The sequence below is a fragment of the Ursus maritimus genome, unplaced genomic scaffold, assembly GCF_017311325.1.
Source record: "Ursus maritimus isolate PB19 unplaced genomic scaffold, ASM1731132v1 scaffold_35, whole genome shotgun sequence".
Lineage (NCBI taxonomy): Eukaryota > Metazoa > Chordata > Mammalia > Carnivora > Ursidae > Ursus > Ursus maritimus.
The window spans coordinates 16341747-16367488 of NW_024426119.1; the positions used below are offsets into that span (position 1 = coordinate 16341747).

Below are 25742 nucleotides of genomic sequence, written 5' to 3' on the forward strand. Positions count from 1 at the left end.
CTCCACTCCCTTCCCATTCCCAGGCACTGCTCTGCTTTTTGCCATTACAGACGGTTTGCGTTTTTTGGAATTCCATATAAATAGAAACACACTGTAGATACTCTTCTGTCTGGCTGTTCTTACTCACATAGTGATTCTGAAATCCATCCTTGTTGTGTATCTCAGTAACTCATTGCTTTTTGATGCTGAGCCATATTCCAGTTTATGGATATGTCACATTTTGCTCATCCATTCACCTGTTGGTGGACGTTTAGGCTGTTCCTGGTTTGGAACTACTATCAATAAAAGTTCCTATAAACATTTCATGTGCAAGTCTTTGTCCTTCTGTGTTGTGTGTGTGTATTTCCTTTACGCCTAGAAATGGAATGGCTGGATCATATGGTAGGATTAGAAACTGCCAAACTATTTTCCAAAGTGGTTGTACCATCTTGCATTCCTCCCAGCAGTGTATAAGATTTCCTACTCCCCTACGTCTTCTCCAGCATTTGGTATGGTTGGTCTTTTTAACGTTAGCCATTCTAATAAAGGTATAGTGTTATCTCAACATAGTGGTTTTTTTAAAAAAAAATATATATATATATATATATAGAGAGAGAGAGAGAGAGAGAGAGCGCACTTGGGAACTTTTTACTACACACATTACCTTAAAGCTTTTTAAAACTACAAAAGCCCATTTGAAAACATTTTGCTACGAATTTATTTCATAAATATATAATTAATGCCAAATTCCACCTGATTATTCATTCGCTTTCTGAGTCTGTTTTCTATGAAACGGAGAGAGTGACACCTACTTTACGAAGTGGTTGTGAGCATTAAACTAGACAACATCTGCGGGAGATCCTGTTAACACAGTTACCCGGTTACTGCCTTGCAAGTGATTCTTCTGGACTGTGAGTTGAAATCAGACATGGTACATATTAATTGTCCTTAACAGTGTTTGAAATTAGGTAATAATAAGTCCACACCTCATCATGAGATAGATCAACGTAGCATACCCCGTGGCATGATTGAAAGTGAGTTCATTTTCTAGATTGTGGTGCATCCGTTGAGGGTCTTTCCCCCTATTCTTAGGATCCTGTCACCTGTGCATGTGTGTGCATTATATCTAGGTAGCTGATTCTGTGTGGTGTTTCCATTGCACATTTTTTACTTTTGGATTCTGGCCCTTCTCCCTGTAATGTTAGTTTTGGAAGCACAGGAGCCAGAACACCGAGTGCATGCGTATGGACAGCTGTGGTCCTGGAAGAGAGTAAGCACCTGCTTTGCAGATGGAGAACCTGAAAGACAGGCTGTTTCCCATACATCCTGTTTTTATGTTAGGCCCATTTTAAGACTTCAGTTTATTTAAACTAAAACAAAAACAATTCACCCTTTTCTCCCACTCTCCACCCCCTGTCTCTGGCAACCACCAGTTTGGTCTCTGTATCTATGAACTTGTTTAAAATATATATATATATATACACATATATATATATACACACACACATAATATATTTCATTTTGTAATTATACTTTTGTTATATAATATATAATTATAAATTATGTATATAATATATAATTATAAATTACGTATATAATATATAATATAAATAATATAATAGCAATATAATAATATAATATAGTAATATAAATAAAATAGTAATATAATATAGAATATAGAATATAAATATAGAAAATATAATTATATATTTTGTTTAAACTTGTTTTATATATGTAAATATATATAAATATCTGATATTTCTCTAGATAGGCATGCATATATATATGTTTGTATGTATATATGTGTATATATACATACACACATGTACAAAATATATTTATTTTAGATTCCACATATAAGAATACTCATACAGTATTTGTCTCTCTCTGATTTATTTCAGTTAAGATAATGCCCTTGAGGTTCATCCATGTTGTCACAGAGGGCAAGATTTAGTAGTTTTTATGGCTGAATAATATTCCATTGTTTACTTATAGCCACAGTTTCTTTATCCAGTCATCCATTGATGGACACATAGGGGTTTTTTTCCATATCTTGGCTATAGTAATAATGCTGCAGTGAACATTAGGGTGCAGATATATCTTTCCGAATTAATGTTTTTGTTTTCTTCAGGTAAGTGCCCAGACGTGGGGTTGCTGGATCATATGGTAGTTCTATCTTTAATTTTTTTAGGAACCTCCATACTGTTTTTCATAATGGTTGCACCAATTTATATTCCCTCCAAGAGTGCCTAAGGGTTTCCTTTTCTCCGTGTCCTTGCCAACACTGGTTATTTCTAGTATTTTTGATTCTAGCCATTCTGACAGGTGTGAGGTGTTATTTCATGGTGGCTTTGGTTTGCATTTCCCTGCTGATGAGTGATGTTAAGCATCTTTTCATCTGTGTGTTGGTCATCTGTGTGTCTTCTTTAATGAAGTGTGTTTTAATCTTTGTCCATTTTTTACTGTTTTATCAGTGTTTGTTTTATTTATTTTGTTGAATTTTAGAAATTTTTTGTGTATTGTGGATACAAGTCCATTGTGCTTTGCAAGTATTTTTCTCCTAGTCTGTGGCTTATCTTTTCATTCTCTTAACAGTGTCTTTTGCAGAGCAGAAGTTCTTAATTTTCATGACATCCAATTTGTTGATTCATTATTTTTTTAATTTTCTGGATCAGGCTTTCAGTGTCACACCTAAGGAATTTTTGCCCAACTTAACATCACAAAGATTTTCTCTTATGTTTCCTTCTAGAAATATATTAGTTGTCTAACATTTAGGTCTGTGATCTGTTTTTGTTTAGTTTTTGTGGGTGTTGTAAGGTGAGTAACTAAGTCCTTTTTAAAAAAAAAATGTTGATAATTAGAGTTCCAGCACTATTTCTTGAAAAGACAGGTTTTTCCTTCTGAATTGACTTTGTGCCTTTCCCAGACAGCAGTTGTCCATATTTGTATGGGTCTTTTTCTAGATACTGTTCTGTTCCACTGATCCGTGTGTCTCTCCCTTCCCCAATACCACACTATTTTTTTTATTACTGTAACTTTATATAATATAACATAAGAAATTCTTTATCTTAATGGGAGAACATTAAAAACTAAATACGTCATCTTCAAAGAGGCAGATTTTCAATGGAGGGACTTTAAAGAGAGAGAGAGAGAGAAAGAAGGGAGAATTTGAGAAAGAGAATGAGGTGGAAGATGGCCCTGTGAAGAGTTTTGCTCTTAGGAATACTCAAAACAGTGAGCTAGCTTATTGCACGTGCATAGAGCAAATTTCACTGACTTTTTCTGACCCAGTCTCTATTTAATATCTCTGTCTCTGGAGAGGCTTGCGTTCACTTGGAGAGGAACCACTCTTGTGGCCTCTGGAGTAGCTCTTAGTTTCTTCTCTGGACCGATATCATTGACAGACAATAAAAGACCTGAGGGAGAAGTATTTCTGGCATCTGAAGGCCAACTTATAATGACCCATATGAATGGTGGTGGGTGGAGAATTTTCACAGGCAAATCAAATGACCCCATAATTCCCAAACCTGCTTTCAGCTTGCTCTCATCAGTTTTTTTACTTCTATATCTATCCATTGTCATTTAACTTTGTAGGCTCCTTGGGAAATTGTATAGATTCTTCCAGAGGGAGCATGTCACTTAAATACAGATTTGAACACGGCCCCTGGTCTGATTACCCTAAGGAGAGGGGACTCACGGGGACACCACAGAATGTCTGCAGCAGTAACAAGAAGCTTATTTGACGTGGCTGCTTCACATTTTACTTTAACAAAAGGCCTTTGAAAAACAGTTGCTCAGATTAAAGATAGGATTAATTTCTCCTTCTACAGCTAAATACATAAGCAATGCATGTAAATATTTAATAAGTGAGTTTTAAAGGGCTCTTATAAACACAGAGTCAGTAAACATCCTCAACCAAGTACAGGAAAGCAGTTTGCACTTTGCTGGCGCCGTGTTTTCTTTACTCGGTTAGATGGACAAACCATGATTTCATCATTAGTCAACAAGATAGTAGAGAGACCATCAAAGCAAACTACAGGAGAGTCCAGACTGATCCGTGCCAAACAAATGTTTGTAGCGAACAGCTGTATTAGCACTGATTCCAATTCACGCAGCCGGGGTTCTCCTCTCACTTCCTAAGTGGGAGGAATGTCATGTCACTCGGGGCGGTCGCCCTCGCTGCTGCTGGAGGCAGGAATTGGGGCAGCTCTCTCTCTCTCTCGTAGCCTCCCCGCCTCTTTGTAGGTGGGGGAGGCAGCCTGCTAGAGTTTTAGCTTTTTTTATTTTTTTAAAGCTAATGGGCCTCTTCCTAAGGATGTATGAATCCACGAGTAAGCCATCCAGCACTTGAATACTGTTTGATGTACCAAAGCCACTGGATATACAGGTTTTAAATTCTCTTTTTTTCCTTTTTTTTTTTTAACATTTTATTTATTTATTCGACAGGATAGAGACAGCCAGCTAGAGAGGGAACACAAGCAGGGGGAGTGGGAGAGGAAGAAGCAGGCTCATAGCAGAGGAGCCTGACGTGGGGCTCGATCCCATAACGCCGGGATCACGCCCTGAGCCAAAGGCAGGCGCTTAACCGCTGTGCCACCCAGGTGCCCCTTCCTTTTCTTAACACTTAAATCAAAACTTGAGTACTGCAGAATAAGAAAAAGTCTACTGTGGCCTCTGGTTGCCAGCCGAGATTGTTTATTCATTCTGCAGTGGGTCCCTCTTGGAGCTCACGATGTTAATGAACAGGTCCCAAGATGCCCCGCCCGTTATTTAGTTCACCGGTGAGTGGGAAGGGAGGTGGGTCGTACCGTTGACTTGAGTACTCCAGGAGTCTTCCTATCAAAGCAGACCAAAACATCAAAATCTTGCCTTTTTTAGTTATCTGAAATAGCGAAGGAGGGTCCTGTGTAGTTAACGAAAGGATAGCTAAGTGCACCAGACAGCCGATCTGGCTTACCTGTTAGCTGTGGATAGTGTGCTTGGCTGTCGGGATTCTTGGCCTAGCAGAGGGGACCTGATCCCCAGCAGGGCATCTGGAGCAGAGAAGCAGGAAGGGCAGAGAGGAGCTATAGTGGGGCAGGAAGACCCGGGGGAGTGGGACAGGCATTCGGAGTCCAGGCCTCACTCCGCCTCTCCACCGGTGCCCGGCAGCAAGTCATTTCTGGACCTCTCTGAGTCACATTTGTTTCTTCAACTATAAAATGGGGGTAATTCCACCTCACTGAAACAGCCTGAAGATGAAATAAAGTAATGTTTGTGAGAACAAACAGCGCAGAATACGTGTGCAGCAAACAGCAACACTGCACAACTAGAAAGGAGAAGAAATGAATGATTCAAGGGGAGATACAAGTGCAGGAGAAATGCCCTTAAAGGTTCTTGAAATAACCCAGAGTAAAACAATCAGAATCTCTGGAGGGGGAGCCCAGACATAGAAAAAGGTTTTAAGCGCCCCAAGAACTGCGCAGCCAGTGGTAGGTGAAGTCATCCCCCTCATTAAAAAGAGGAAATTTAAGCCAAAGATAAGTACAGGGAAGCCCAAGATTATTCTGGCAGTTGTAGCAAAATACAACTACCTTGGACATAGGCGTCTTGTATTCCAGTCTCTCACTGGTTTCCCTGAAACCCTCATATCACGAGCAGGTGTCATGTTCTGGTGCAGTTGCCCAACAGATCTTCCATATGTATGTCAGACAGACAGACAGACAGACAGACAGAGGGTCTCTCTGCTCACAAATTCGGTCTGGAAGATAGCTATTAAACAAGAACGGGTGACAGTTTTTTTTGAATCAGAGGATCAGACCTGTAGGGAGGGTGGGTCTGGAAAACCAGCTTCACAGAGGAAGTGGCAGAAGTAGGTCTAGAAAAACGAGTTTATCAGGAAACAAGGGGGAAGAAAGGCATTTCAGGCAGTTGAAACAGCTTGTGCAAAGACAGAGAGGCATGTGCCAGGAGAGGCGAGTGGTTTCGTGTGGCTGGAGGGACAGCTGTGCGATGGTGTGGCTGGTAGTTAGCGGCCATATTGGTTTTCGTAATCTAAAGTTGACAAAGTTTGGAAATTGCTGTTGCACTGAAATTAAGGGAACTGCTTAAATATCTTCTTGGTCCTTTTACTTTCTGGTGGAAATCTGAACAGATTGATTTGGGCTCTTATTTCTAGATATTTCAGAAAGACAAGAAATATCGAATTATGCATGTTTTCAGCATTCCTGTTTCCATCATAGTCAGCCAGTAAGCACAACAGTGAAAAATAAGAAAGGAGAGGAGGCAAAAAGCATAGAGTCCATCTGTTTGAGGTTTAAGAAATGAAAATATATTCCAAAAAGCAGGCATTTCAACGAGTTTACTGAGACGTTTGTTTGTTTTTAAATGTGTCATATCTCTGAGAAAGAATCCACCCTTATTAAAAGGTGTAATTAACTAATTAATAAAAAAAATATTTCTGAGAAAGAACCTAAGCTAATATGGACAATTCAGTAATTAATAAAAAGAAAAAATTTACCTAACTTCAGAAGCTTTGTTCCTTAAATAAAGAGCAAAGAGCGCATGGGAAGGCCTTTCATGTGTTTTTTTGTTTTTTTGTTTTTGTCCTGTATAACAAATCCTTTCTCTTGCAAAGCACCAAATTGCCTCTCCTCCCCCAGCTACATTGCCATGAACGTGGTCTGGTCCATTGTGGCTCTTCCAGTGACACTCCTAATACCAATCTTGAAGCCTATTCAAAACGAGGATGGGAGTCAGAGTTGATCTGGGCCAACATTCCTGCTGAGAACTAGCCCAGTTCCATTATGTGGGGGAGCCCCTACTTCACACCCTTGTGCCTGTCTGGGGTACAGAGTACAGATTCCCTGACTACAGGGAATGCAAAGTTCAGAAACCTCATGGCAGGAACACTACCACTAACTCTTTCATAATGAGCTCTGTGCAGGAAACTTAAAAAAAAAAAAAATCAGGTTCTGTCATTCGGTGCAGCTGGGTACTTTTATGAAAAGCTCCTTCTGCTCCATAAGCCAGAAGGATGCAAAAGAATTGTGGACAGACTCTCAGAATGAGCAGGGGCTCCAGGAGCCCTGTGTGTCTTTATAAACTCTTCCTACTAACTTGAGTACTGTTGACATTAATAGCGTGGCTTGTGCCTTCTTTCCGCACATGAAGAAACGGAGGTTCAAGGAGCCTGAGTGGCTTTCCCACACTGCAGTAGGAGTTGGGAGCCACGCCACACTCTGGAGCACCTCGGTCTCTGACTCCCGTGGGCCCACCTGCAGTCCCTAAACGTGAATATGCTTATAATTAGCCAGGTTGTCAGCAATAGGACAGGAGATGGTGCCTGTTTTATCTGAATAGGGCTTGGTTTTATGAATCCATCCCTACTGACTTGACTCTTAACCCCTCACAAGGCCTGTGCGTCTTGCAGCCGCATCGGTCTCTCCATGCTCTTCCACCTTCTAACCAAGCGGCACGTCTCCCCAAGGAACGCCACTCACCGCTTTCCCGTCTTGGGAGGCCCAGTTAACCCCAGGCCTTGGTGTGGTGCCTGTATTTCATTCTTTCTGAAATGGTCTAACTCCACAGATTGTAATTCTGGAAACCTCTGTATGGGGTTCGTACAAGTAGTATTTTAGGTTAGTTTGCACAGGACCTGTCATATTTGGTAAGCAGATGCGGAGTCAGTTCGCACTTGAGCTCCTTGTTTCTAGACATTACTTTGCCCTATTAAGATCTCCTGCTCTGGAGTCGTACCCGTTCTCCTTTCCATCATCTCTTTCCCCTTCTTGGTAGTGATCATGAGGAGTGCCTGCCGTTTGAGGTCATTCAACCTCTGTCCATTCACAGAGACAATTCGTGAGCACTAGTATATTCTCCAAAGTCCAGTTCTGTGCGTAAGGACCAGCGTGCCCTGACTCCGGCTTACAACCAAGTACTGCAGACCCGAACTCCATCTGCTCAGCTCGAATATGAAATGTGACCTAGGTTTTTCTCCAGGTGGACCTCAGAGCTTCACTTACTGAGCACCTGCGAGGTTTATAAGGCAGTCCTCTCAGCTGCACGTGCCCTCCTGGTACAGGACGGCGGCCAGCCTTGCACCTGGCACAAAGTAGGAGAACCAGGAACATGTGTGGAATTGAAGGGGATCAGTGAACACTGGGCTTTCTCAGTGTCCTGTCCTGGGGCCGCTCCCGATGGGACTGGCTCTCCTGTGGCCTCACACATCCAGTTGTTTCTTGAGGCTGAGCTGCAACTTGACCTTCTTCCAAAGATGAAGAGGAAAGGCATTATTCATCTGAGATTTGCCTTGCAATGTTTAGCACAAATTTGGTTTCTAAGGAAAGGCTGGCAAAGCACTGACACAGGAAAAATTATTCTTCGGTATTCTCTGATGACCATAGACTGAGCAAGGTTTTTGTATAGTTACCGTAGCCATGAAAATAATCACTGGACAACATTCCTAGTGGCAGGGAGTGGGGCTAACAGAAATGTGATGCCAGCCGGGCCAGTACTCCCTTTACCAACCCCAAACAGTTATTTAGTGTCTTACTGTGTATGAAACCTGTGATTTCTCTGTGCTTTTGCTTGTTTCTTAATGTCAGTCTGAAGGCAGAAATGGTGTGTGACCGTCATTTCTATATACAAAAGGTGTGATATTCCTACTCCCTTTGAAATCAGTTTGGAGTTCAGGGACAAGGTTTTGGTGGTGTGTGGCACACTTCCGGGGCTCAGTAAATACAGAAAGGAAGGCAGAAAGGGCAGAAAGTGGAGAGGGAGGGAGGGGCATAGGGGGAGTGACCCACCCTTGTGCCCTGGTGTCCGTCTCCCTGGGGCCTGACAGGCTCTGCCAGCCACCTGCCCGGTAACCTGGTAACGTCCGTTGACTTCCAGCTCTTAAGTTTGGTCATCTTTAAAAAGAAATAGTATCTACTGTGAAGGACTTTTGAGAGACTTAGATGAGCTCATACATGTGAATGTCGGACACAGAACAAACCAGTTTTTTATTATAATTAATAATAAGGTTTTTTATTATAATTAATTATAAGTTCATGAATTCCAGTGATTGCCTCTTTTGAGAAAGCACTTGCCTATTTATCTTCCTGGACTTTAAGATGAGTCACCATCAGTTAATAAGAATTCCTCAGGGCAAAGAGCGCCAAGAACCCAAGAATTCCTTAGGAGAACAGAGGGGCATGGGGGGATAGCCTGGTTGGGGACTCCCCACGACACTGCTGTGCCAGCTGCCCTTGCGTCAGGTTTCCCCTCTCGCTCGAGATCTCAGGCTTCAGTCATAACTTTCACGTGACTGCTGTTCTCTTGCCAGAACAGAGGGCCGGATTCTCCTTTCCGTCATATACATGTATTTTCTTCCTGAAGGAGAGGGAGCAAGTCTGCCTGAGAACAGGGCCTTTGTTAGCCTGTCTTCCCAGGGAGTTTACCCTGAGGTAGAAGACAGACAAGACAAGCTGGCAAGGCGGGAGAGGGGCCATCTGGCTGCTGGGCGGATGCCCTCCCAGTAATCTTTAGGGCCACGTGTTAGTATTTTTTAATGCCTTGGAAACTAATGTTGTCCTGCAAACTGAGAAACTTTAATTCTAGCTCTTTCAGAGACATCACTATCTTTCCCCTACAGGTTTCCTCAGAATGAAAGTATATTTTCTAGATTTTTTCTTTGCCATGAGGGAGAGTAATAACAAAAATATAAAAGCATTTGATCCAGTGAATGAGTAATATTGAAGACCGAGGGAAGTCAGAGCATTTCCCCAGTATTTTCCTGAAGCAAATGATGTGCATAGGCAGTTTGGGGGATGTGGGGGAGACCTGCTTTGGAAAGTCTAGCTCCTTTTACAATCAGCTCCATTTCTCTGCATTGAATGAGGAAGAAGAGGGGCCCCGGCTTCCCCTGCCTGAGTGTAGTTACCGTGTTGGGTACTTTGTGTACCAGTCTGGGTTTTAAGGGCCAAGTACCTTCACTCAGGACAACTGGGTTCTGAGGTAGATAACTTTTTTTAGCCCCATTGACAGAGGAGGGAACTGAGGTGCAGACAAGTTAAATGAATTTCCCAAGGTCAAACAATTGGTAAGTGATAAAATCAGAAAACTTCCAGGCTGCAGAGCTTTTTCTCTCAACCATGACTACACGGCCTGAGGAGTTATTAATCCTCCTGAGGATCTCAGCAAGGGGCAGGAGGGGCTGAAATGTAGCATTTCTCTTCTCCAGGCTTTTAAAATATTTTATTTTTGGTAGGATTCCAGGCAAAAGTCTCATTTTTCCTCAACAAGAGCGAACTGCCCATATAGGCTCTATGGGGACTTGGCGTTTTCCATAACGTGACCTTTACCCCTTGGTAGAGTAGCACCCTGTTACAGGTCAGGTTCTCTGGAAGCAGGGGCTGAGCCGGAGTTTGCCATGCAGATGATTTATGGGGGATCCCTGCTGAAGGGGAGTGGGCAAAGGGGAAACCGAATTGCAGGGCAGCCTGGCAGCTTCCGCCAACAACAGGCAGCATGGCGGCGCATAGATGGTCCTTTGGAGCTGTCCTGTGGTGAGCTGAAAGTGATGGTCTTCATACCCCTGCCACCAGCAGATAGGCCATGGGGGGAGGGGTGTCCTCTTGGGCAAGGGAACACTCCTCATCTGAGGCCGACTCTGAAGGCGTTGGCTGCATTTCTACTCACTGAGGCAATCAGTGTGCTCTTCCTCGAAGGGGGGCTGTAGGTGGCACATCCCTGTGTCCATTTTGAAACTTTCAGTCTTATTAGAATCACGAGGTTACACAGGGGTAAATGCTATCTCCAGCCCAGCCTCTCGTTTGCGTGGCTTCTAAGTAAATAGGCATTGCACACGTATGGACAGATCCTCAGCTGTCTGGAATCGTCTTATGGAAGCAGACGGAGGCAAAGGTGTACCATCTATATTTTCTTTGAACCATGTGATTAAAGTCATACCTGGCAGTTTTGTAAAGCCATGAAGAGTTTTACATTCATCATGTCTTTTATGTGGAGCCACTTGGCTTTTTTTTTTTTTTTAAGATTTTATTTATTTATTTATTTTTATTTTAATGTTTTTTTATTACATTATGTTAGTCACCATACAGTACATCCCTGGTTTCTGATGCAAGGTTCGATGATTCATTAGTGTTTTTTTTTTTTTTTGAGACCAGAGTCCAAAGCTAAAACCCACAGTACAGTAGTGGAAAACCTCTAGTCACATTTTAATTGCCAGTTGCCTTTAGACAAATCTTTCAACGATTAAGATTCCAGATTAAACCCCTTTTCAGTGCCCTTTCCATCGTGAAATTAAAGCAGTCTTCCAGCTCCCTTCAGCACATTAAACTGCATCCCAGCAGACTTGTATCTTGCCCACCCAAGTTGGCCAAGTTGACCACAGGAGCTGTTCGTGCGTCGTCCACGGGGCTGGCTTGCCTTGCAGGAGCCATCCCTACTGCCTCCCACCGTTGCCCACAGTCGGCTTCGGCCACTGACCGTCTCAGCTGCAAGGTGTGCAAAACCTCCCTCTATTTCCTTTCTTTCAGGTTGGAAAGCTTATCCAAGAAGCAGCTGGAAGAAGCAACTTGAAGCGAGTAACTCTGGAACTTGGAGGGAAAAGTCCCAATATTATTTTCGCTGATGCTGATTGTAAGTCAACCACAGATCCCCCCCATGTCCCGGTACACTGCCCCTCGGTGCTCTCTATTATATCTCCGCTTCTGACAGGACACTAAGAAAAAGATCTGTGAGGCTAAGAAGCAGCTTCAAGGGGAAGAACCTGGACCCTTCCTCCTAAGGGGCAGCTCGTTTAGTATTGGGGAAGAGCGCTTGCTGGCTGATAGCTGAACAGAGCTTGTTTTTTAGACGCTGGGCGCTGCAGAGCAGGGTGGAAGAGGTGAAGGCCTGCTTCGTGCTGTAGAATGGAAAGAGCAATGGCCTAAGCCTCTCAACACCGGAAGTACCCTCTCTCTGCCTAGATTCAAGAACTCTGAAACTTCTCAACTCTGGTAGCTTTACAGATCCTCAAAAAAAATTCTAGTGCGCTAGCCCTGCCAACATTTTCCCAAACCCACAACCCCTCCTCTGTTTAGTCCCCCCATCCTCTGCCCCTTCCGTGACTTTGAGCCAGAATGACGACGCACTTTGGGCAGTTCTGTATGAATGGACCTAGCTGGGAGGTGCTTCCGCCTTGCAGGTAGGACCCTACGGCGGGCACGGTGTGGAGCAGTCACCTAGGAAACCCCTGTCTCCAGGCAGGGCGCCCTCTAGGCCATGCTGCATAGGTGTGGTCTTCTATTTTGAAAAGCTTTCCAGAGAATGAAAATTCAAAATCTCTTTCCATCACTCTTTCTCTTCCACCCCACCCGGCAGAGCTGCTTTCCCTTCCACCGCTGGAGAGGTTAGGAAACAGAAAGCAGACTGCTCGCCTGTCAGCCCCAGCTTGGAGTCTGTGACGAGTTCAGCATCAGCTTCATGCTGGTTGTCAGACGGATTAGAGCCGTCAAACCTAAATTTCTCTTGGGGAGTAGGCCCTCCATTGACACGATTGATTGATTGATTGATTGACTAGGGGCTGATTCAGTCAGTCATCTAGCAGCCAGCACACACCAGCTTTGCTAGTCCTATCTGAAGTACAAGCTCTGAGCTGAAAGTTACGTGCTGCTCTGCGATTCCAGTAAATGTGGAGGAAACTTGGTGTCTTTCAAGAAGATCCATTTCTGTTACAGTTTAATTCACCATAGTACTAATTAAACACACAGCTCCAAGGTTGGCAGTCCCTAGACCCAGTGCAGGACGTACATACGTTTACCTGTCTAAACGTCACACAGCACTTTAAAAAATAAAAACTGCACATTAAAAATCCTGATTTCTGTTTTTTCTTAAAATCAGAAGTCTGGTAATCAGGGGCTTACATTCACGCATAGCAACAGCCAAATGCAGTGGCTTTCCTCCTGAGTCTCCATCAGATTGTTTTCCCGGCCAGCAGACTCCTACCACTACATTATCTGCCTGGCTCCTTGGCATATTGGGGTTTGAGACTCCTGTCCTAGATGGTGTGTGGTCCAGGCCCCCTTTTTACAGAAGAAGGAGGAGACTCAAAGAAGTGAAGCTGTCCAAGTTCAAGGTCACGTAGCAAGTCCCGTCAGGATCTAGTTAGAACTTGAACTAGGCTGTGTTCTCAATCCAGTGCTTTCCCCTGTGCTGCCCGCTTGCCCACACGCGGTGCGCTGAGGGTGGCATTCTGCGGGGCTCTGGCAGAGGGCGGGGAGGTGGCTCCGCAGCCGGGCCCGCCGCGGGGGAACCGAGCTGAGGCCGTGGCTGTCTCCCCCTGCAGTGGACTACGCTGTGGAGCAGGCCCACCAGGGAGTGTTCTTCAACCAAGGCCAGTGCTGCACCGCCGGCTCCCGCATCTTTGTGGAGGAGTCCATCTATGAGGAGTTCGTGAGGAGAAGCGTGGAGCGGGCCAAGAGGCGCATCGTGGGCAGTCCCTTTGATCCCACCACTGAGCAGGGACCCCAGGTAGAGAAATCAGAAACATTCCCTTGCTTTTCTTAATCCCTGGTGAGCACCGGACACTCTAGTGGGACCCCAGAGACAGCATCCTTTTCCCGCTCCCTCCTTCCTCTTCCTCCTCTCCTCATGCCTAGAAATACAGCTGGTTAGACATTGCTTATTCCTCACGGTTCCTTTTCCCTTTCTACATTTTTCTCTCTGAAACATTAAGGGATTAAGGTGGCCTCAAGGATACTCTGAACTCTGGGGGAAAGTGGGAGTATCTTAGCTCTAAAGAAAGAACTGTGCATGAGAAGATGGAGGTTGGCCCGAGAACCCAGGCCCAGTTCTAGCCACTGGCCTTCAAGACATCCCTACAAAGGCCACAGTCAAGGAGAGTGGGTGTCTCCCTTTCTCAGAAGCTCTTCATCCTTTCATCAGTGACTAAAGAATCTCTCTGCCAGCCTGACCTACGTCAGGGAGGACACTTGTGGCTTGTGTATGTGTAGGAAATAGAGGGCTGTCCACGTGCCCCTCTGCCGTACGGTCATCTCTGACTGCGTGCTTCATGCGGTGCGGTGGGGAGGCCATGCAAGTCCCTGCAGTCCACACTATTTGGCTCTGCGGGTTCTCCACAGTCATCAGGCCATATTTCCAGGTAGAATTCTGGTTGAATCTTAAACTGTAGATAGAGTCTGGGAGCTTCTAAAGGCTGTTTGGATCAGATTGCCTCCGGATCTCTGATGCATAGGTCTTCCCGATAAGAAACAGCATCTCCTAGGTGTGGGGACCATTTGAAAGATGACTGATGTTCTAGCCGAGTAATCCAAACTCAAGTGAATTTAGATTTTTGCATTTACCATCGTAACTGAGTGATGACTATAACTTGGGGGGAGGCAAGACTAACCATCTTTTATGGCGCAGGAAGCTAGTCCTTGCTCTTCATGCTTACCCCTCTCCTCTAAAGGTGTAATAGGCGCTCCATTAAAAATACACCCCCGTAGGATTTGAAGCACCCTATCGTTTTCATCTTTTTAGTATCAGTACAACTTGCTGAACTCTTCGTTTGGTTATAGTGGTCAGTTCTTCCCCATTTAGAAACCTGAATAATCAATTAGGCGGTTTCTCATCGTTTAGAAACATTGCCTAAATCTGCATCCGGTGCTTCTGATTCGGCGCTGTCCTCATCAGTGCAGGGCGTCTATTGGAATTCTCGATATAATTGCCTGAACCATACAAAATCACCATTTTTTCCAGGGGAAAAGTGGCTAAATGGCAGCAGCTCCATATGTCATGACTCGATAAAATGGAGCTTTGGAAAAATCGCAAGCGAGAGATCCTTGAGTACACGCTTCTTCCTCTTTCCCTAGAAGACTGTACACGGAGTCATTAGGAAATTTCTCTCGTAGATTGATAAGAAACAGTACAACAAGATCCTGGAGCTCATCCAGAGTGGCGTGGCCGAGGGCGCCAAGCTGGAATGTGGAGGCAAAGGGCTGGGCCGAAAGGGGTTTTTCATCGAGCCCACGGTGTTTTCCAACGTCACCGACGACATGCGCATTGCCAAGGAGGAGGTATCAAACATGGGGCTCTAACGGAAGCCACGCCTTCCTCGGGATGGTTTCCAGAGCATTTCTTGTACATGATGGTCTAGTTCCGGCTCTTTATATCTGATACACATTGCGTAACAGCAACACACATGGCTGTGAAAATCCCGCTTTCAAGGGAATGTTGAATCAGAAGGCAAGTAAGCCAGGTGGAGGCGGGAGACGCGCTCCTCGACCACAGTTGTGACCAGCCGAAAGGACAGTCGTGATAGCCGACCACTGGCCTTAGTAATACGGTAGCCACAGGCCAGTTCCTTCAAAGGCGGGTTACTAAGCTGTTCGCCAGGAAGGAGCAAGCATCCAAGCCACCCCACATTTGTGCGGGAGAGGGACCGGGAGCACATCGGCCACAGTCTGGAGCACCAGTCTGAGTTCTGGAGCAGTGGCTGGGGAATCATGGAGAAGGCAGCGTTGGTACAGACACTGGAATCCGGGGATGCCAGGGAGGGTGGAGGAGAGGGGGTGTTAAATGAACAACAAAGTTAGACTCATGTAATCCTGTTCTGGCAAAGTTTGGGATATTTTACAGTTCTGTGTTGCTAAACTTAAATGTCCCTTAAATGATGAAGGCGGAGCACACTTGCTTTGGAATGTGGAAAGCAGGTCAGGGGATGGCAGAGCAACGGCCCCGTGTTGGCTCAGACTGTTTTGTTGCAGATCTTTGGCCCTGTCCAGGAAATTCTGAGGTTTAAGACTATGGATGAAGTTATCGAAAGAGCCAATAACTCAGACTTCGGACTTGTAGCAGCCGTCTTCACTAATGACATCAACAAGGCCCTCACGGTGTCTTCTGCAATGCAAGCTGGGACCGTCTGGTAAGATGAGAGTCAGCCTCCTGGTTCTGGCCATAATGCACACCACTGGCGGTGTAGGGGCCTCATAATCTCTGGAAAGTGGGTGACATAAGCATATCCTCTGGGGGATGGGGAGGACGGAAGGCAAGCAGCCTTCTCCTGAGAAGGGATGTACACTCCTTACTGGCTAGGTCAGGAGAGCAAAGTGAATTTTAACTTATAAATATTTCATATGCAAAAAAGGGAATCGAAAAATAAAACATTAAGAGAAATACTATGCCAATGGGACTACTTCTGTGCAAGAGGAATTCACACTAACGGTACTATGTTTTCTTCTCTTAGGATCAATTGTTACAATGCCTTAAATGCCCAGAGCCCCTTCGGGGGATTCAAGATGTCTGGAAATGGGAGAGAAATGTAAGTGTCCAAAGTTGCTGGTGCCCGCAGAGAAACAGGGATTGCAAATATGAGCCTAGAGGATTATGCCCACACTTGTTTAATTCTCTTTCTGTCCAGGCATTAAACAACCACTTTGTTGAGCCCTTACTTCTATAAACAAAACCCTGTACTCCCTGGCACAAAGATGAATCAAACACAACTCTCTTCCCTTACGTGGGAATGGATAAAAATTAATGTACCATCTATCTCATGAAATCAGAGCTGCTTTCTTCATAGAAGTGGGCCAAACATCTTCCGAGTCCAGAGGAAACAATCCGTTGATTTTGCCTGCTGGGGTCAGAGAAGACTTCACACAGCAAATAACGTTTCAGTTTTTCAGGGCCAGTCCTTCCACGTAGAGGGAATAGCAGGGACAAAGGCACAACAAACATCAGGGAGTTTGGGGTGTTTAAGACAGACGTCACCAACTGTCACCCAAGGACAAAGCTGGCCTGCAGAAATGTTTTGCTTCGCCTCGCAACATTTTAAAATCCTTAACTGACGTTCCAAAATGAAGAGGCTTTGCGTAAAATCTTGATGTCTTGCTTATTTTCATTCCCCCGTAGCAAAATTGCTGCAGCTGTGAGCTCTAGAACTCGCCTTATTCCCCACTGTTCCCGTTGCTTCTGGGGCCAGAATGATGGTAGCCATTCGTTTTTACACACACCCAGCCCCTCACCTCCGTCACCGGCTCGGCCCCTGTAGGTTCTCTGAGGCTGGGACCGCAGGGTTTGGGCATAGGATGGCTGGAGGGGGCTTGCCGAAGACACAAGCGGAAAGGTTGTTTTAAACCCAGTCTCAAAGGGCTTAGATGTTCTCTGGGAGCTGAGGAGACACCAGAGGTTTTAAGGCTGAGGTTTCTGGCAAGTAGAGGCTGTGCTGGCGAAGACTAGAGGAAGAAGAGCCGTCACGAGGATTTTACAGTAACAGCGATGGCCGTCATTCATCAGATGCCCCCTCTGTGTATGGCTTTATGTTAGCTGCTTTCCTAGCGTCGTCTCATTCGATTTTCACGATGATAAGGGATAGATACCCTTCTCATCACATCCCATGTGGTTCAGGTGGGGAGCTGGGGCTTACGCTAGCTAAGCAGCTGACCCAGGTTGCACAGCCAGTAAGGGACAGATGTGGGGTTTGAATATAGGTTTCGGTGACTCCCACGCTATCCAGCTAAAGAAGCAGGGAGGCCAGGCGCAGGGACTCTTCAGAGACGGGATCGGAGCTGGGAAGAGTCCTCTTGAGAGGCAAAAGGCAGGAAAAATGGGACTGTAGCAGAGGAAAACTACACTCAAGGGGACGTTATTTCCTGCCTTCCTATATAAATGGATTTTTTGAGTGGCATTCAGAGTGAATGGTAGCCAGGCGTTCCTGAACTGACACTCCCCCCACCACCCCGTCGTCATAAAAAAAAAAGAACAAACATCCCCCCCCCCGGGGCGCCTGGGTGGTTCAGTCGGTTAAGCATCCTACTCTTGATTTCAGTTCAGGTCATGATCTCAGGGTCGTGAGATCGAGCCCTGCATTGGGTTTCTCACCGAGCATGGAGTCTGCTTGAGATTTTTTCTCTCTCCCGCTCCCTTTGCTCTCCCTCCCGCCAGCCCCCACTCACACTCACTCAGTCTTAAAAAAAAAACCTAAACAAACCGTTTTTCCTACTCTTGAAGGGAGCTGGTTCCATGTTTCTTAAATCCTGTGACTTTCAAGAGGAAACATCCTTATGTCCATTCCCTCTGCCATTACTGAATGTACCCTTCTGTGAGCCAGTGCCAGTTCGTGGTCTGCTAAACTATTGAGTGCTTGCCCTGTGGGGGAAGATGTGGCTCATCAGAGCACTTGAGATCTTGCTGGATAAATGAAATACACAACATTAAAAATTAGAAGAATTCCAGAGAAGATATGCCGTAGAGGAGTTCAGGGATGGGGGAGATCATTGTGAGCTGTAGTAAGCCTGGAAAACCTTTAGGGAAGATCAAATATAGGGATTTGAATTGGCCTTTAAAGGAGAGGAACATTTATTTGGGTAGATGGAGAGAGGGGAATAATTTGCAGGGTTGGTGGGCAAAGCAAGGTAGGAGTGGAGAAAGAGTGAGTAGAGGCATTGTGGGAGAAATAGGTATGGTGTTTGGGACAAAGTACAGCGAACCCATAAGACCAGTGCAGAGGATTTACATGTTTCAGATACTTTAGCTGGTAATTTCTAGCTCTTAGCCATTAAACGGTAAATTGAGCATAGCGGTGAGGCTAAGAGCAGAGTTTCTAGAATCACATGGCTTCTACCACTGGCCCTACCACTTAATACCTATGCAACCTTGGACAAATTAACTTAATGTCACTAAGCCTCTGTTTCCTCATCTCTAAAATGGGAATAATTATAGTACCTACCCTAAAAGGTTGCTGTGAGGATAACATGGCAGGATTCACTGTTCCAGATATCCAGCAGTGTCTGGCAAACCTCCAGAAGTGTTAGCTGCTATCGTCATGAGAGGTCAAGTAGATGAGTGTTCTGTAGGCGATCCTTCTTTGTCCTAATAAATGTCTTACTCTGGAAGTGGGGCAGAACGTTTCCTGAATTTCGGCTCGTACCATCAACCTCCGTTCTGTCCCCGGGAATGCCAGGGGGAGATCACTCTGGCTTGAGTCTTGCTTCTGGCCTTTAGTACTTCCCACTTGCTTCCCCGCCCGAACCCAAAACCAGTCTGGATCCTATTTGTTCAGGTATTAGTATTATTTTCAGCTTTTATAAAGTCTTCATGTACTCCAGCTATCTCGTCCTAACTTGCACACGGCCTTAACTTCCTGCTCCCACCTTTCAGGATGCATTTAACTTGATATTCTGTGTCTTGCTTCTGTGTGCCGTCCTGGTCTCTGGTATGTTGGGACAATCACTGGCTCTGGGAACGCTGCTCACGCCGACTGTTTTGTTACAGGTCATTAAGAGGGTGAATCATGGGCATAAAATAGAATAAATAATTACTGGTTGATGGAGCTTGTCCCAGGCTCGCCCTGGACCCTCAGCGAGGACAGGATTCGGGCTTGTGACATTGTCCAGGTCCAGTCTGTTCCCATTAGAAACCTTCTCCTTGCCTGGAAAGACGGTCCAGGAGACAGTTTGGCTGTGTCAGAACCACACGGAGAACAGTGGCCCAAGAGACTGAAAAGCAGCCTTTCTCCGCTTGTCTCGTCGGTGCTATAGTGATTGGCCTTCGCAGTGCAGTTAAAAAATAATTAGGGAACAGTGCTCTTTGATGAGACTCACTTCATCTTGTCTAAATTATATGATTCTTTGTCCCTTCTTGCTCCCCAAACATGTTTTTTCTTCCTTAAATGACCTCAAGTGGTCTCAGAGGCTTCAAATACGAGAATCTGCCTTATCCTGGTCCCCCAGTCTTCTCACTTACTGCAATCCCAGAAACTCCCCTTACCTTCCTCTAGACAGTATTATCTCCTGGCTTTGCAAACTCCATGTGGCTCTGGTCCCTGGTACCCCTTTGCCCACCTCTAAGAGGCACAGGGAAGAGAAGCAGCACTTTTTGGAAACAAGCTCCAAGGCGCGTTGTGAGAGCCCCGGAGGTCTCTCCCACAGAGCGCTGTGGAGGGCTGCCCTCTACAGGTTGCCCGACGGGCTGGCCTCTGAGTCCCAGGGTCAGAGAGGGGGACGGCTCACCTCAGTCCTGCCCTGCAGCCAGTTCCCCCTGTTTCACTCCTCCCGTCCCCTCCCTTACTCCTTATTTAGTTTCCCTGAGACAAGCTATAAAATAAATGTCACAGACTGAGCACATGGAAAGAAAGCTGTGAACCTCACCATTTTAAAAACATTTTAAAAACACAGGCTTCGAAGATGAGAAGCATTATTAGAATATCCTAAATAAGGGCTTCCCAAGTTTGCACGCACATGCATGCATCTGTGCTCATATGTACATGCAGAGCATACGTGTGTGCCCATGTGTATGTGCATGAGTGCCTGTGTGCCCGTGCGTACGCGCAGAGAGTGCCTGTGTGCCCGTGTGTGTGTGCAGCGCGTGCCTGTGCACAGAAAGTCACCTGCGGTCTGGCAGAAGGGCTTGCCAAGCATGCCTGTCCGGGCACCCACTCTCAGAGGTCTGGCTTTAGTAAATGTGGGCTAAGGCTGAGGATCTGCTTTGTTAACAGGCTTCTGGAATGACTCCGGCGCAGGTGCTCTGGAGACACCCTGCTCTGAGAAATGTTGCTGTAAGGCAAAGAAAAGAGGAGGGAAGTACACACCCTACACAGAAATCCATCTGTTTTGAGTGATTTTCTACAATCACTGGCTGAGAGGCACCGAAATCTAACATCTCTGTTAGATACACCGGGTTTGGTTCATGGTAGGGAACGTAACCAGTCTGGCTCAGAAGCAGGAACACAGGCGTCTGAGTGTGCGTCTGCCCTGACGCCCTGTGGAGCTCTGCAGGCGACCGTACAGAGAGATCGGGGTGCAGCGGGAGCGGCGTGTCTGCTTTGCACCCTAGTGCGGTTCTCCCGTAATTGTGGGATTTAACTGGATTAAGTCAGGCTGGAGAGAAAGCCCCTGGAATGAGATGGTGAAATAGCAGAAGATCTAAATTTGGGGCCCTCAGAGACTTTCCAGCAGCGCTTCTCCAAGGGTGGCCCCAAATAACCACCATCACAATCTCCTGGGCTTCTCTCCAGACCTACTGAGGCGGAGTCTTTGGTGGGGATGGTCAGGAATCCGCAACGAAAGCAAGGTCCAAGGACGATCCTATGTTTCCTGAGGCCTGAGAGATGACCGGGCACCAGGAGGATGGGGGTGGCTCGCCTGGAGTCCTACAGCCAGTCAATGGCAGAGCTACGTGGGCCTGCCTGCTGACGCCCAGCCCCGGGGTGGTTTCTGTGGCAGATTTGAGGCCGCTCCTCATCCTCAGAGCAGGCTGTGTGGGCCGTGGTGGCACATGGCTGCCGGGGATGCAGGGGAGGAAGTCCTCCCGCCCAGGGCGATTTTCCATCGCATGATGCACCCAAAGATCAGGGGACCCCAATAATCACACTCGAAAACAACCACATCACCACGCTTCTGACTCCGTCGGCTTCCTTCCACTTCTCACAAGCGACTTAGAGATCTGAGCGGGAGGAGACGGTTCAGGGTCTGCCCCATGTGCGTGCACAAGCCAGGAAACGAGAAGGGAGTAACCTCACTTCAAACAGGAGGCAGATGATGTCCGTGATGAAGAGACACTTTCAGAATTGCCCAAGGGCAGGAAAAATTCCAGGAAGAGCCAGAGCTGAGCTGGTAATAAAGACTCAGGGCCTGGAAGGAGCTAATGAGAGAATCTTCTACTGAGTGGGACAGTCCCAAATTTATTCTTGTTCCGGTAAGCAAGATGGGCAACACAGATAAGAGAACACACATGCCCTGGTCTCTCCTTGGCTACCTCTGATGTCCTGGCGGGAGGGCGTGGGCATGACAACTCAGGTGACCTTGGCGCTCAAAGCTGCTGCTGGCGAAGTGATTGGAGCCTTGTGCAGGGCATGGGGTTCCTGGAAGGAAGCGGGATGTATCGCTTACAGCAGGTCTTGACCGTAAAGCCCAGTTACTGTAACATCATATCTTTTATACATGACTGTCCTGGGTCTTTTTTAAAGATTTATTTTTAGAGAGATTGAGCAGGGGAGGGGCAGAGGGAGAGAGATTCCCAAGCAGACTCCACACTGAGTGTAGAGCCCGACACGGGGCTCGAACTCATGACCCAGATCACGAGCGTACCCAAAACCAAGCGTTGTCTGGTTAACCGACTGTGCCGCCCAGGCGCCCCGCACGGGACTGTTTTCAAAAGGCTGCCTTTATAAATATTTACTTAATCCGATAAATCTCTAAGCGTTCTTTTATTTTTTCCTGGCAGGGTGGTAGATCCCCTGGGGGGAACTGGGGAAGGGGATGGGAAAAAGCCCTCCCTCTCTCCCTTCCTTCCCCCAGAGCTGTTGGAGCCTGATGCTGGGGGCGCTACGCGGGTTCGCAGCTCCTCCTACTGAGAGAGCCAGGGAAAGCCTCAGGAGAGGGGAGGGAAAGGAGCCTGGCAGGAGCCAGGCTTGGCCGCACCCCGGCCCCCTGAGGGCAGCGGTTGGAGACCCGTCCTGTGTGTGCAGAGGGCGGAGAAGGGCGTGTCTCCTGGGCCTGCAGAGACAGGGGACCCAGCCCCCACCCCATAAATGTTTACCCCGAGTCTTGGGGGGCCAGCTTACTTGCCACTTCCTTTGTGGTCAGTTGCTTTGATCTCCTCCCCCTTTCCCCTGACTCTGGGCAGCATGCATCAGGATTGTTTTTAAGGCGTTGCTGGTGATCTGTGCTCTTCGCTGCCTAGGCGTTTGGGGACCCACCTGTGTTTGTTAAGTCTAAGGACCAGTTGAAAGGAATTTAGGACATCCAGGGGATCCCAGCCTGAAAATCTCAGGCTTTTCTTTCAGCTAAAGTAGACACGATGTCTAGGAGAGCGACTATAACACAGACACAACAGGGGGTGTCGGGTGGCAGGCGTGGGTTTTAGAGGAGGAAAGCACACCATTGTCTTCCAGAGCCATTGCTGCCTGTGTAGAGACGCAGGGGCCTGGGCCTGGGCCAGCGGCTGTCCGCGGTGCCCACCCAGGGGCATGGTTCAGGGTCTGTGTGACTGCTGGTCCAGGCTAGCACATACATGCCTGTTTCTCTGAGTCGGTGGGGATGCCGCCCCTTCCTGTGCCCTATTGTGAAGACAGATCAGCCTTTGCCTTTAAGAAACAGCCACTGCTCATGACATGACGGCTCTCTGTGCTCCTCAGAGGAGGGCTGGGCTGTCCACTCGGTAGACATTTCTACATGGAAACCCCAGGGCCTGCTGCTAGCAGGTGCTAAATGGCCCCTTCTCGGGACTCTTGCCGTCACTCAGCCAGGCTGCCTGGGCCTCTGGTGTCTGACTCTGCTTATTTCTGCCTTTCAGGGGGGAGTTCGGCTTGCGAGAGTACTCCGAGGTGAAGACGGTGACAGTAAAGATCCCTCAGAAGAACTCCTAAGAAGGCCAAGGAGGAAGGTGGAGGCCAGCCCACAGGACCCTCCCTGTCTGCTTTCCCTGGGGGGCCGGGCTCTCAGGAATCCAAAGTCCATACTCGGTCCTTATTTAAAGATTTAAATAATGACACTGTAGGCCGGGCCAGTCATAACGAAAGCAGACCGTGTGGGCATGGTTTCCTGGCACTCTGTGAAGGATCACCTTAATGATACCAAATATTGGGGGAAGTGGGATGAAGGCCAGAGGAGTCGCTGTCGGGTGCATCCAGTCTCTCTTTCTGGAGCGATGGGTTGATGCCTTTTGTCACAAGGAACTTTCCTCCTGAGGAAAGGTCATCCTTCCATTGTCTCCATTTTCCCCCTTCCAGGCTCTCTCCCTCCTCACCCCCCAACCCCTCCCACCCCTCCAGGGAGATCTCAGCTGAGCTCATTTGGGGCAGATGTTTGGGCCGGGAACAATTTTCCAAGGTTTTGCAGCCAAATTACCATTTCATGTTATCCACTTCTTCAAAGCAAAACATGAAATGGTTTTAGTTAGAGCCAGACCAGACCGAAACTGCCAGGAGCTGGTACACTACAGATGTACCGAGAGCTAGGAACTCGGGTGTTCCTGACCTAGTCTGGCTTTCTTACGTCTATAAAAGACACAAGTGAAAGATCAGGAAGATGCAAACCCAGAGATCATCACATGTGATTCACAGCTTCTGAGCTTGCTGTTTGGTTTTAGGGTGTGTGGGGGTGTGTGTGTCCTTCCTTCTGGGTAATTCTGGAATAAGGCTGGGGGGGCATTGTTTTTCATAGACTGATAAGATCTTTTTCCAAAGCTTCTCTTAACAACCCTAAAACAAATTGAGTCGGCTCAAGAATTTGGTACAAGGTAATGCTGGGGGCCTTGCAGAAATAAGTTCATTTCCAATACTGGCTGGCAGTTCTTACGAAGGGAATTATCTCTGCAGTTGGACTCCACAGTGGCTTCTGCCCCCCAGCCCCCACTGCACCAGCACCACTCCTCCCAGTACTCTGGATGTCACTTTGGCCTATCGTGCCCTAAATGCACTGGCAGTAACCTTGGAAAATCCGGCCAAACCTGGAGGTTCCGTTTCCTTTTGCAGACTTGCAGGGTGCCACGATTGCCACGCTCCACCAGGGCCCCGCCACCACGCCCAGTGGCTCGTCCACACGTGGTTTTCCCTCCCGGCCTCCCGACGGGCCTCCCCAGGGGGAGGCACAACACAGCCCCTCTCCCTCTCCTCCAGCCACACACTTCTTCTTCTGCTTTCCAGCGCATCCACCAGCTGACGGACATGTCGGCTTCCTTTCCTCCTTCCCTTTCTCCAGTTGCTGAATCCAATCCAGTCTAGATGAAGATCATTTATTTAAAAGTACCAGACGTAACCTAGAGTACATGGGATATGGCAACGCGTATATAGCCTTCTGTATGTAATGGTTTCCACTTTGTAACCACACCGGTTTTCTATTTATGAGTCTCGTCTATTCATGATGTTGAAAAGAAACCTCCGTTTGCTGTTATTTACGAACGACAGTGCATTCAGTGGCCCGATGCCTCGAGAGACGCCACGATTCTGAGTTCTTCCGTGTCATGCTCTCCTCTTCTAGCGTGTGTCCGAGTGAGCATACCCATTAACCAGCTAGTTACCTTTCAACTGCAATATAGAACGTGAAATGAAGATTTATGTCTTTTAATTTACTTAAAAAGAAACCTCTGTGCTAGCAATAAAGCATTTATATTGTGTACGCCTTGGGATTTTGCGGCTGTGTTTATAAATCTTCGAGTCCTACCGAGTACACGCGGGTCCTTCTCTCAGCTGCTGGGTTTCTCAGCTGTGTTGTTTTCTCTGGTTCCTGAGCAGAAGTCCGGGAGAATATTTTTACAGAATGCAGTAAACAACCCCCTTGTTTTCTGACACTATTTAAAATTTGTGTACACATACAGTTTCACGTGGCAAACAAGTAGAGTCATGTACGAAATCTATGAAACGACTATTTTAATTCAAAATAGCCTCCATGAAAGCTAAAATGTGAAAGAGGGTTTGGGGCCTTGTCCTCCGAGTCGCGGGCTGCACGACGGAGCTCGCATTGCCGATGGCGCTTGGCAGGGGCTTTGTTTTATTTACCGTGGTGAGATGAAGTCAAAGCCGACAACCTGATGCACTATTTTCGCAGGTGCGAAAGGACGTTGTAAGTGGTGACTGTATTCCCGGCCAGAGCTCGTTTGCTCTCTCCACGGCCTCAGAGTTGAGCTTCTGGGGAGCGGTGTCCACCCTCCAGACCGGCACACCCCCTCCTTCCAATGCTTGGGTTCTCCTCCCAGGTCCTGATCCCAGTGAGACAAAACAAAACCTGATGAGTTGGCCACAAAGGGAATCAGACTCAGAGAGAGACACACAGCTCTCTGCCCGCTGACACCTCGTCCCTCGGAGG

General features: G+C 46.9%; 1 protein-coding gene across 2 annotated transcripts in view; it reads left to right on the forward strand.

Moving 5' to 3' along the window:
* Positions 1 to 25055, forward strand: part of ALDH1A2 (aldehyde dehydrogenase 1 family member A2) — a 94846-nt gene extending 69791 nt beyond the window's left edge. Inside the window, exons 8-13 of one of the 2 annotated variants that reach the window (XM_040620594.1) lie at positions 11499 to 11601; positions 13289 to 13473; positions 14856 to 15020; positions 15711 to 15868; positions 16190 to 16264; positions 23233 to 25055. In XM_040620594.1, the coding sequence (XP_040476528.1) occupies positions 11499 to 11601; positions 13289 to 13473; positions 14856 to 15020; positions 15711 to 15868; positions 16190 to 16264; positions 23233 to 23305 (759 nt within the window). In that variant the 3' untranslated portion in view covers positions 23306 to 25055. Of the gene's footprint in view, positions 1 to 11498; positions 11602 to 13288; positions 13474 to 14855; positions 15021 to 15710; positions 15869 to 16189; positions 16265 to 16363; positions 16814 to 23232 lie in introns of those variants that run through there. The other variant, XM_040620595.1, reaches the window with a different exon arrangement.
* Positions 25056 to 25742: the final 687 nt, after the last annotated feature.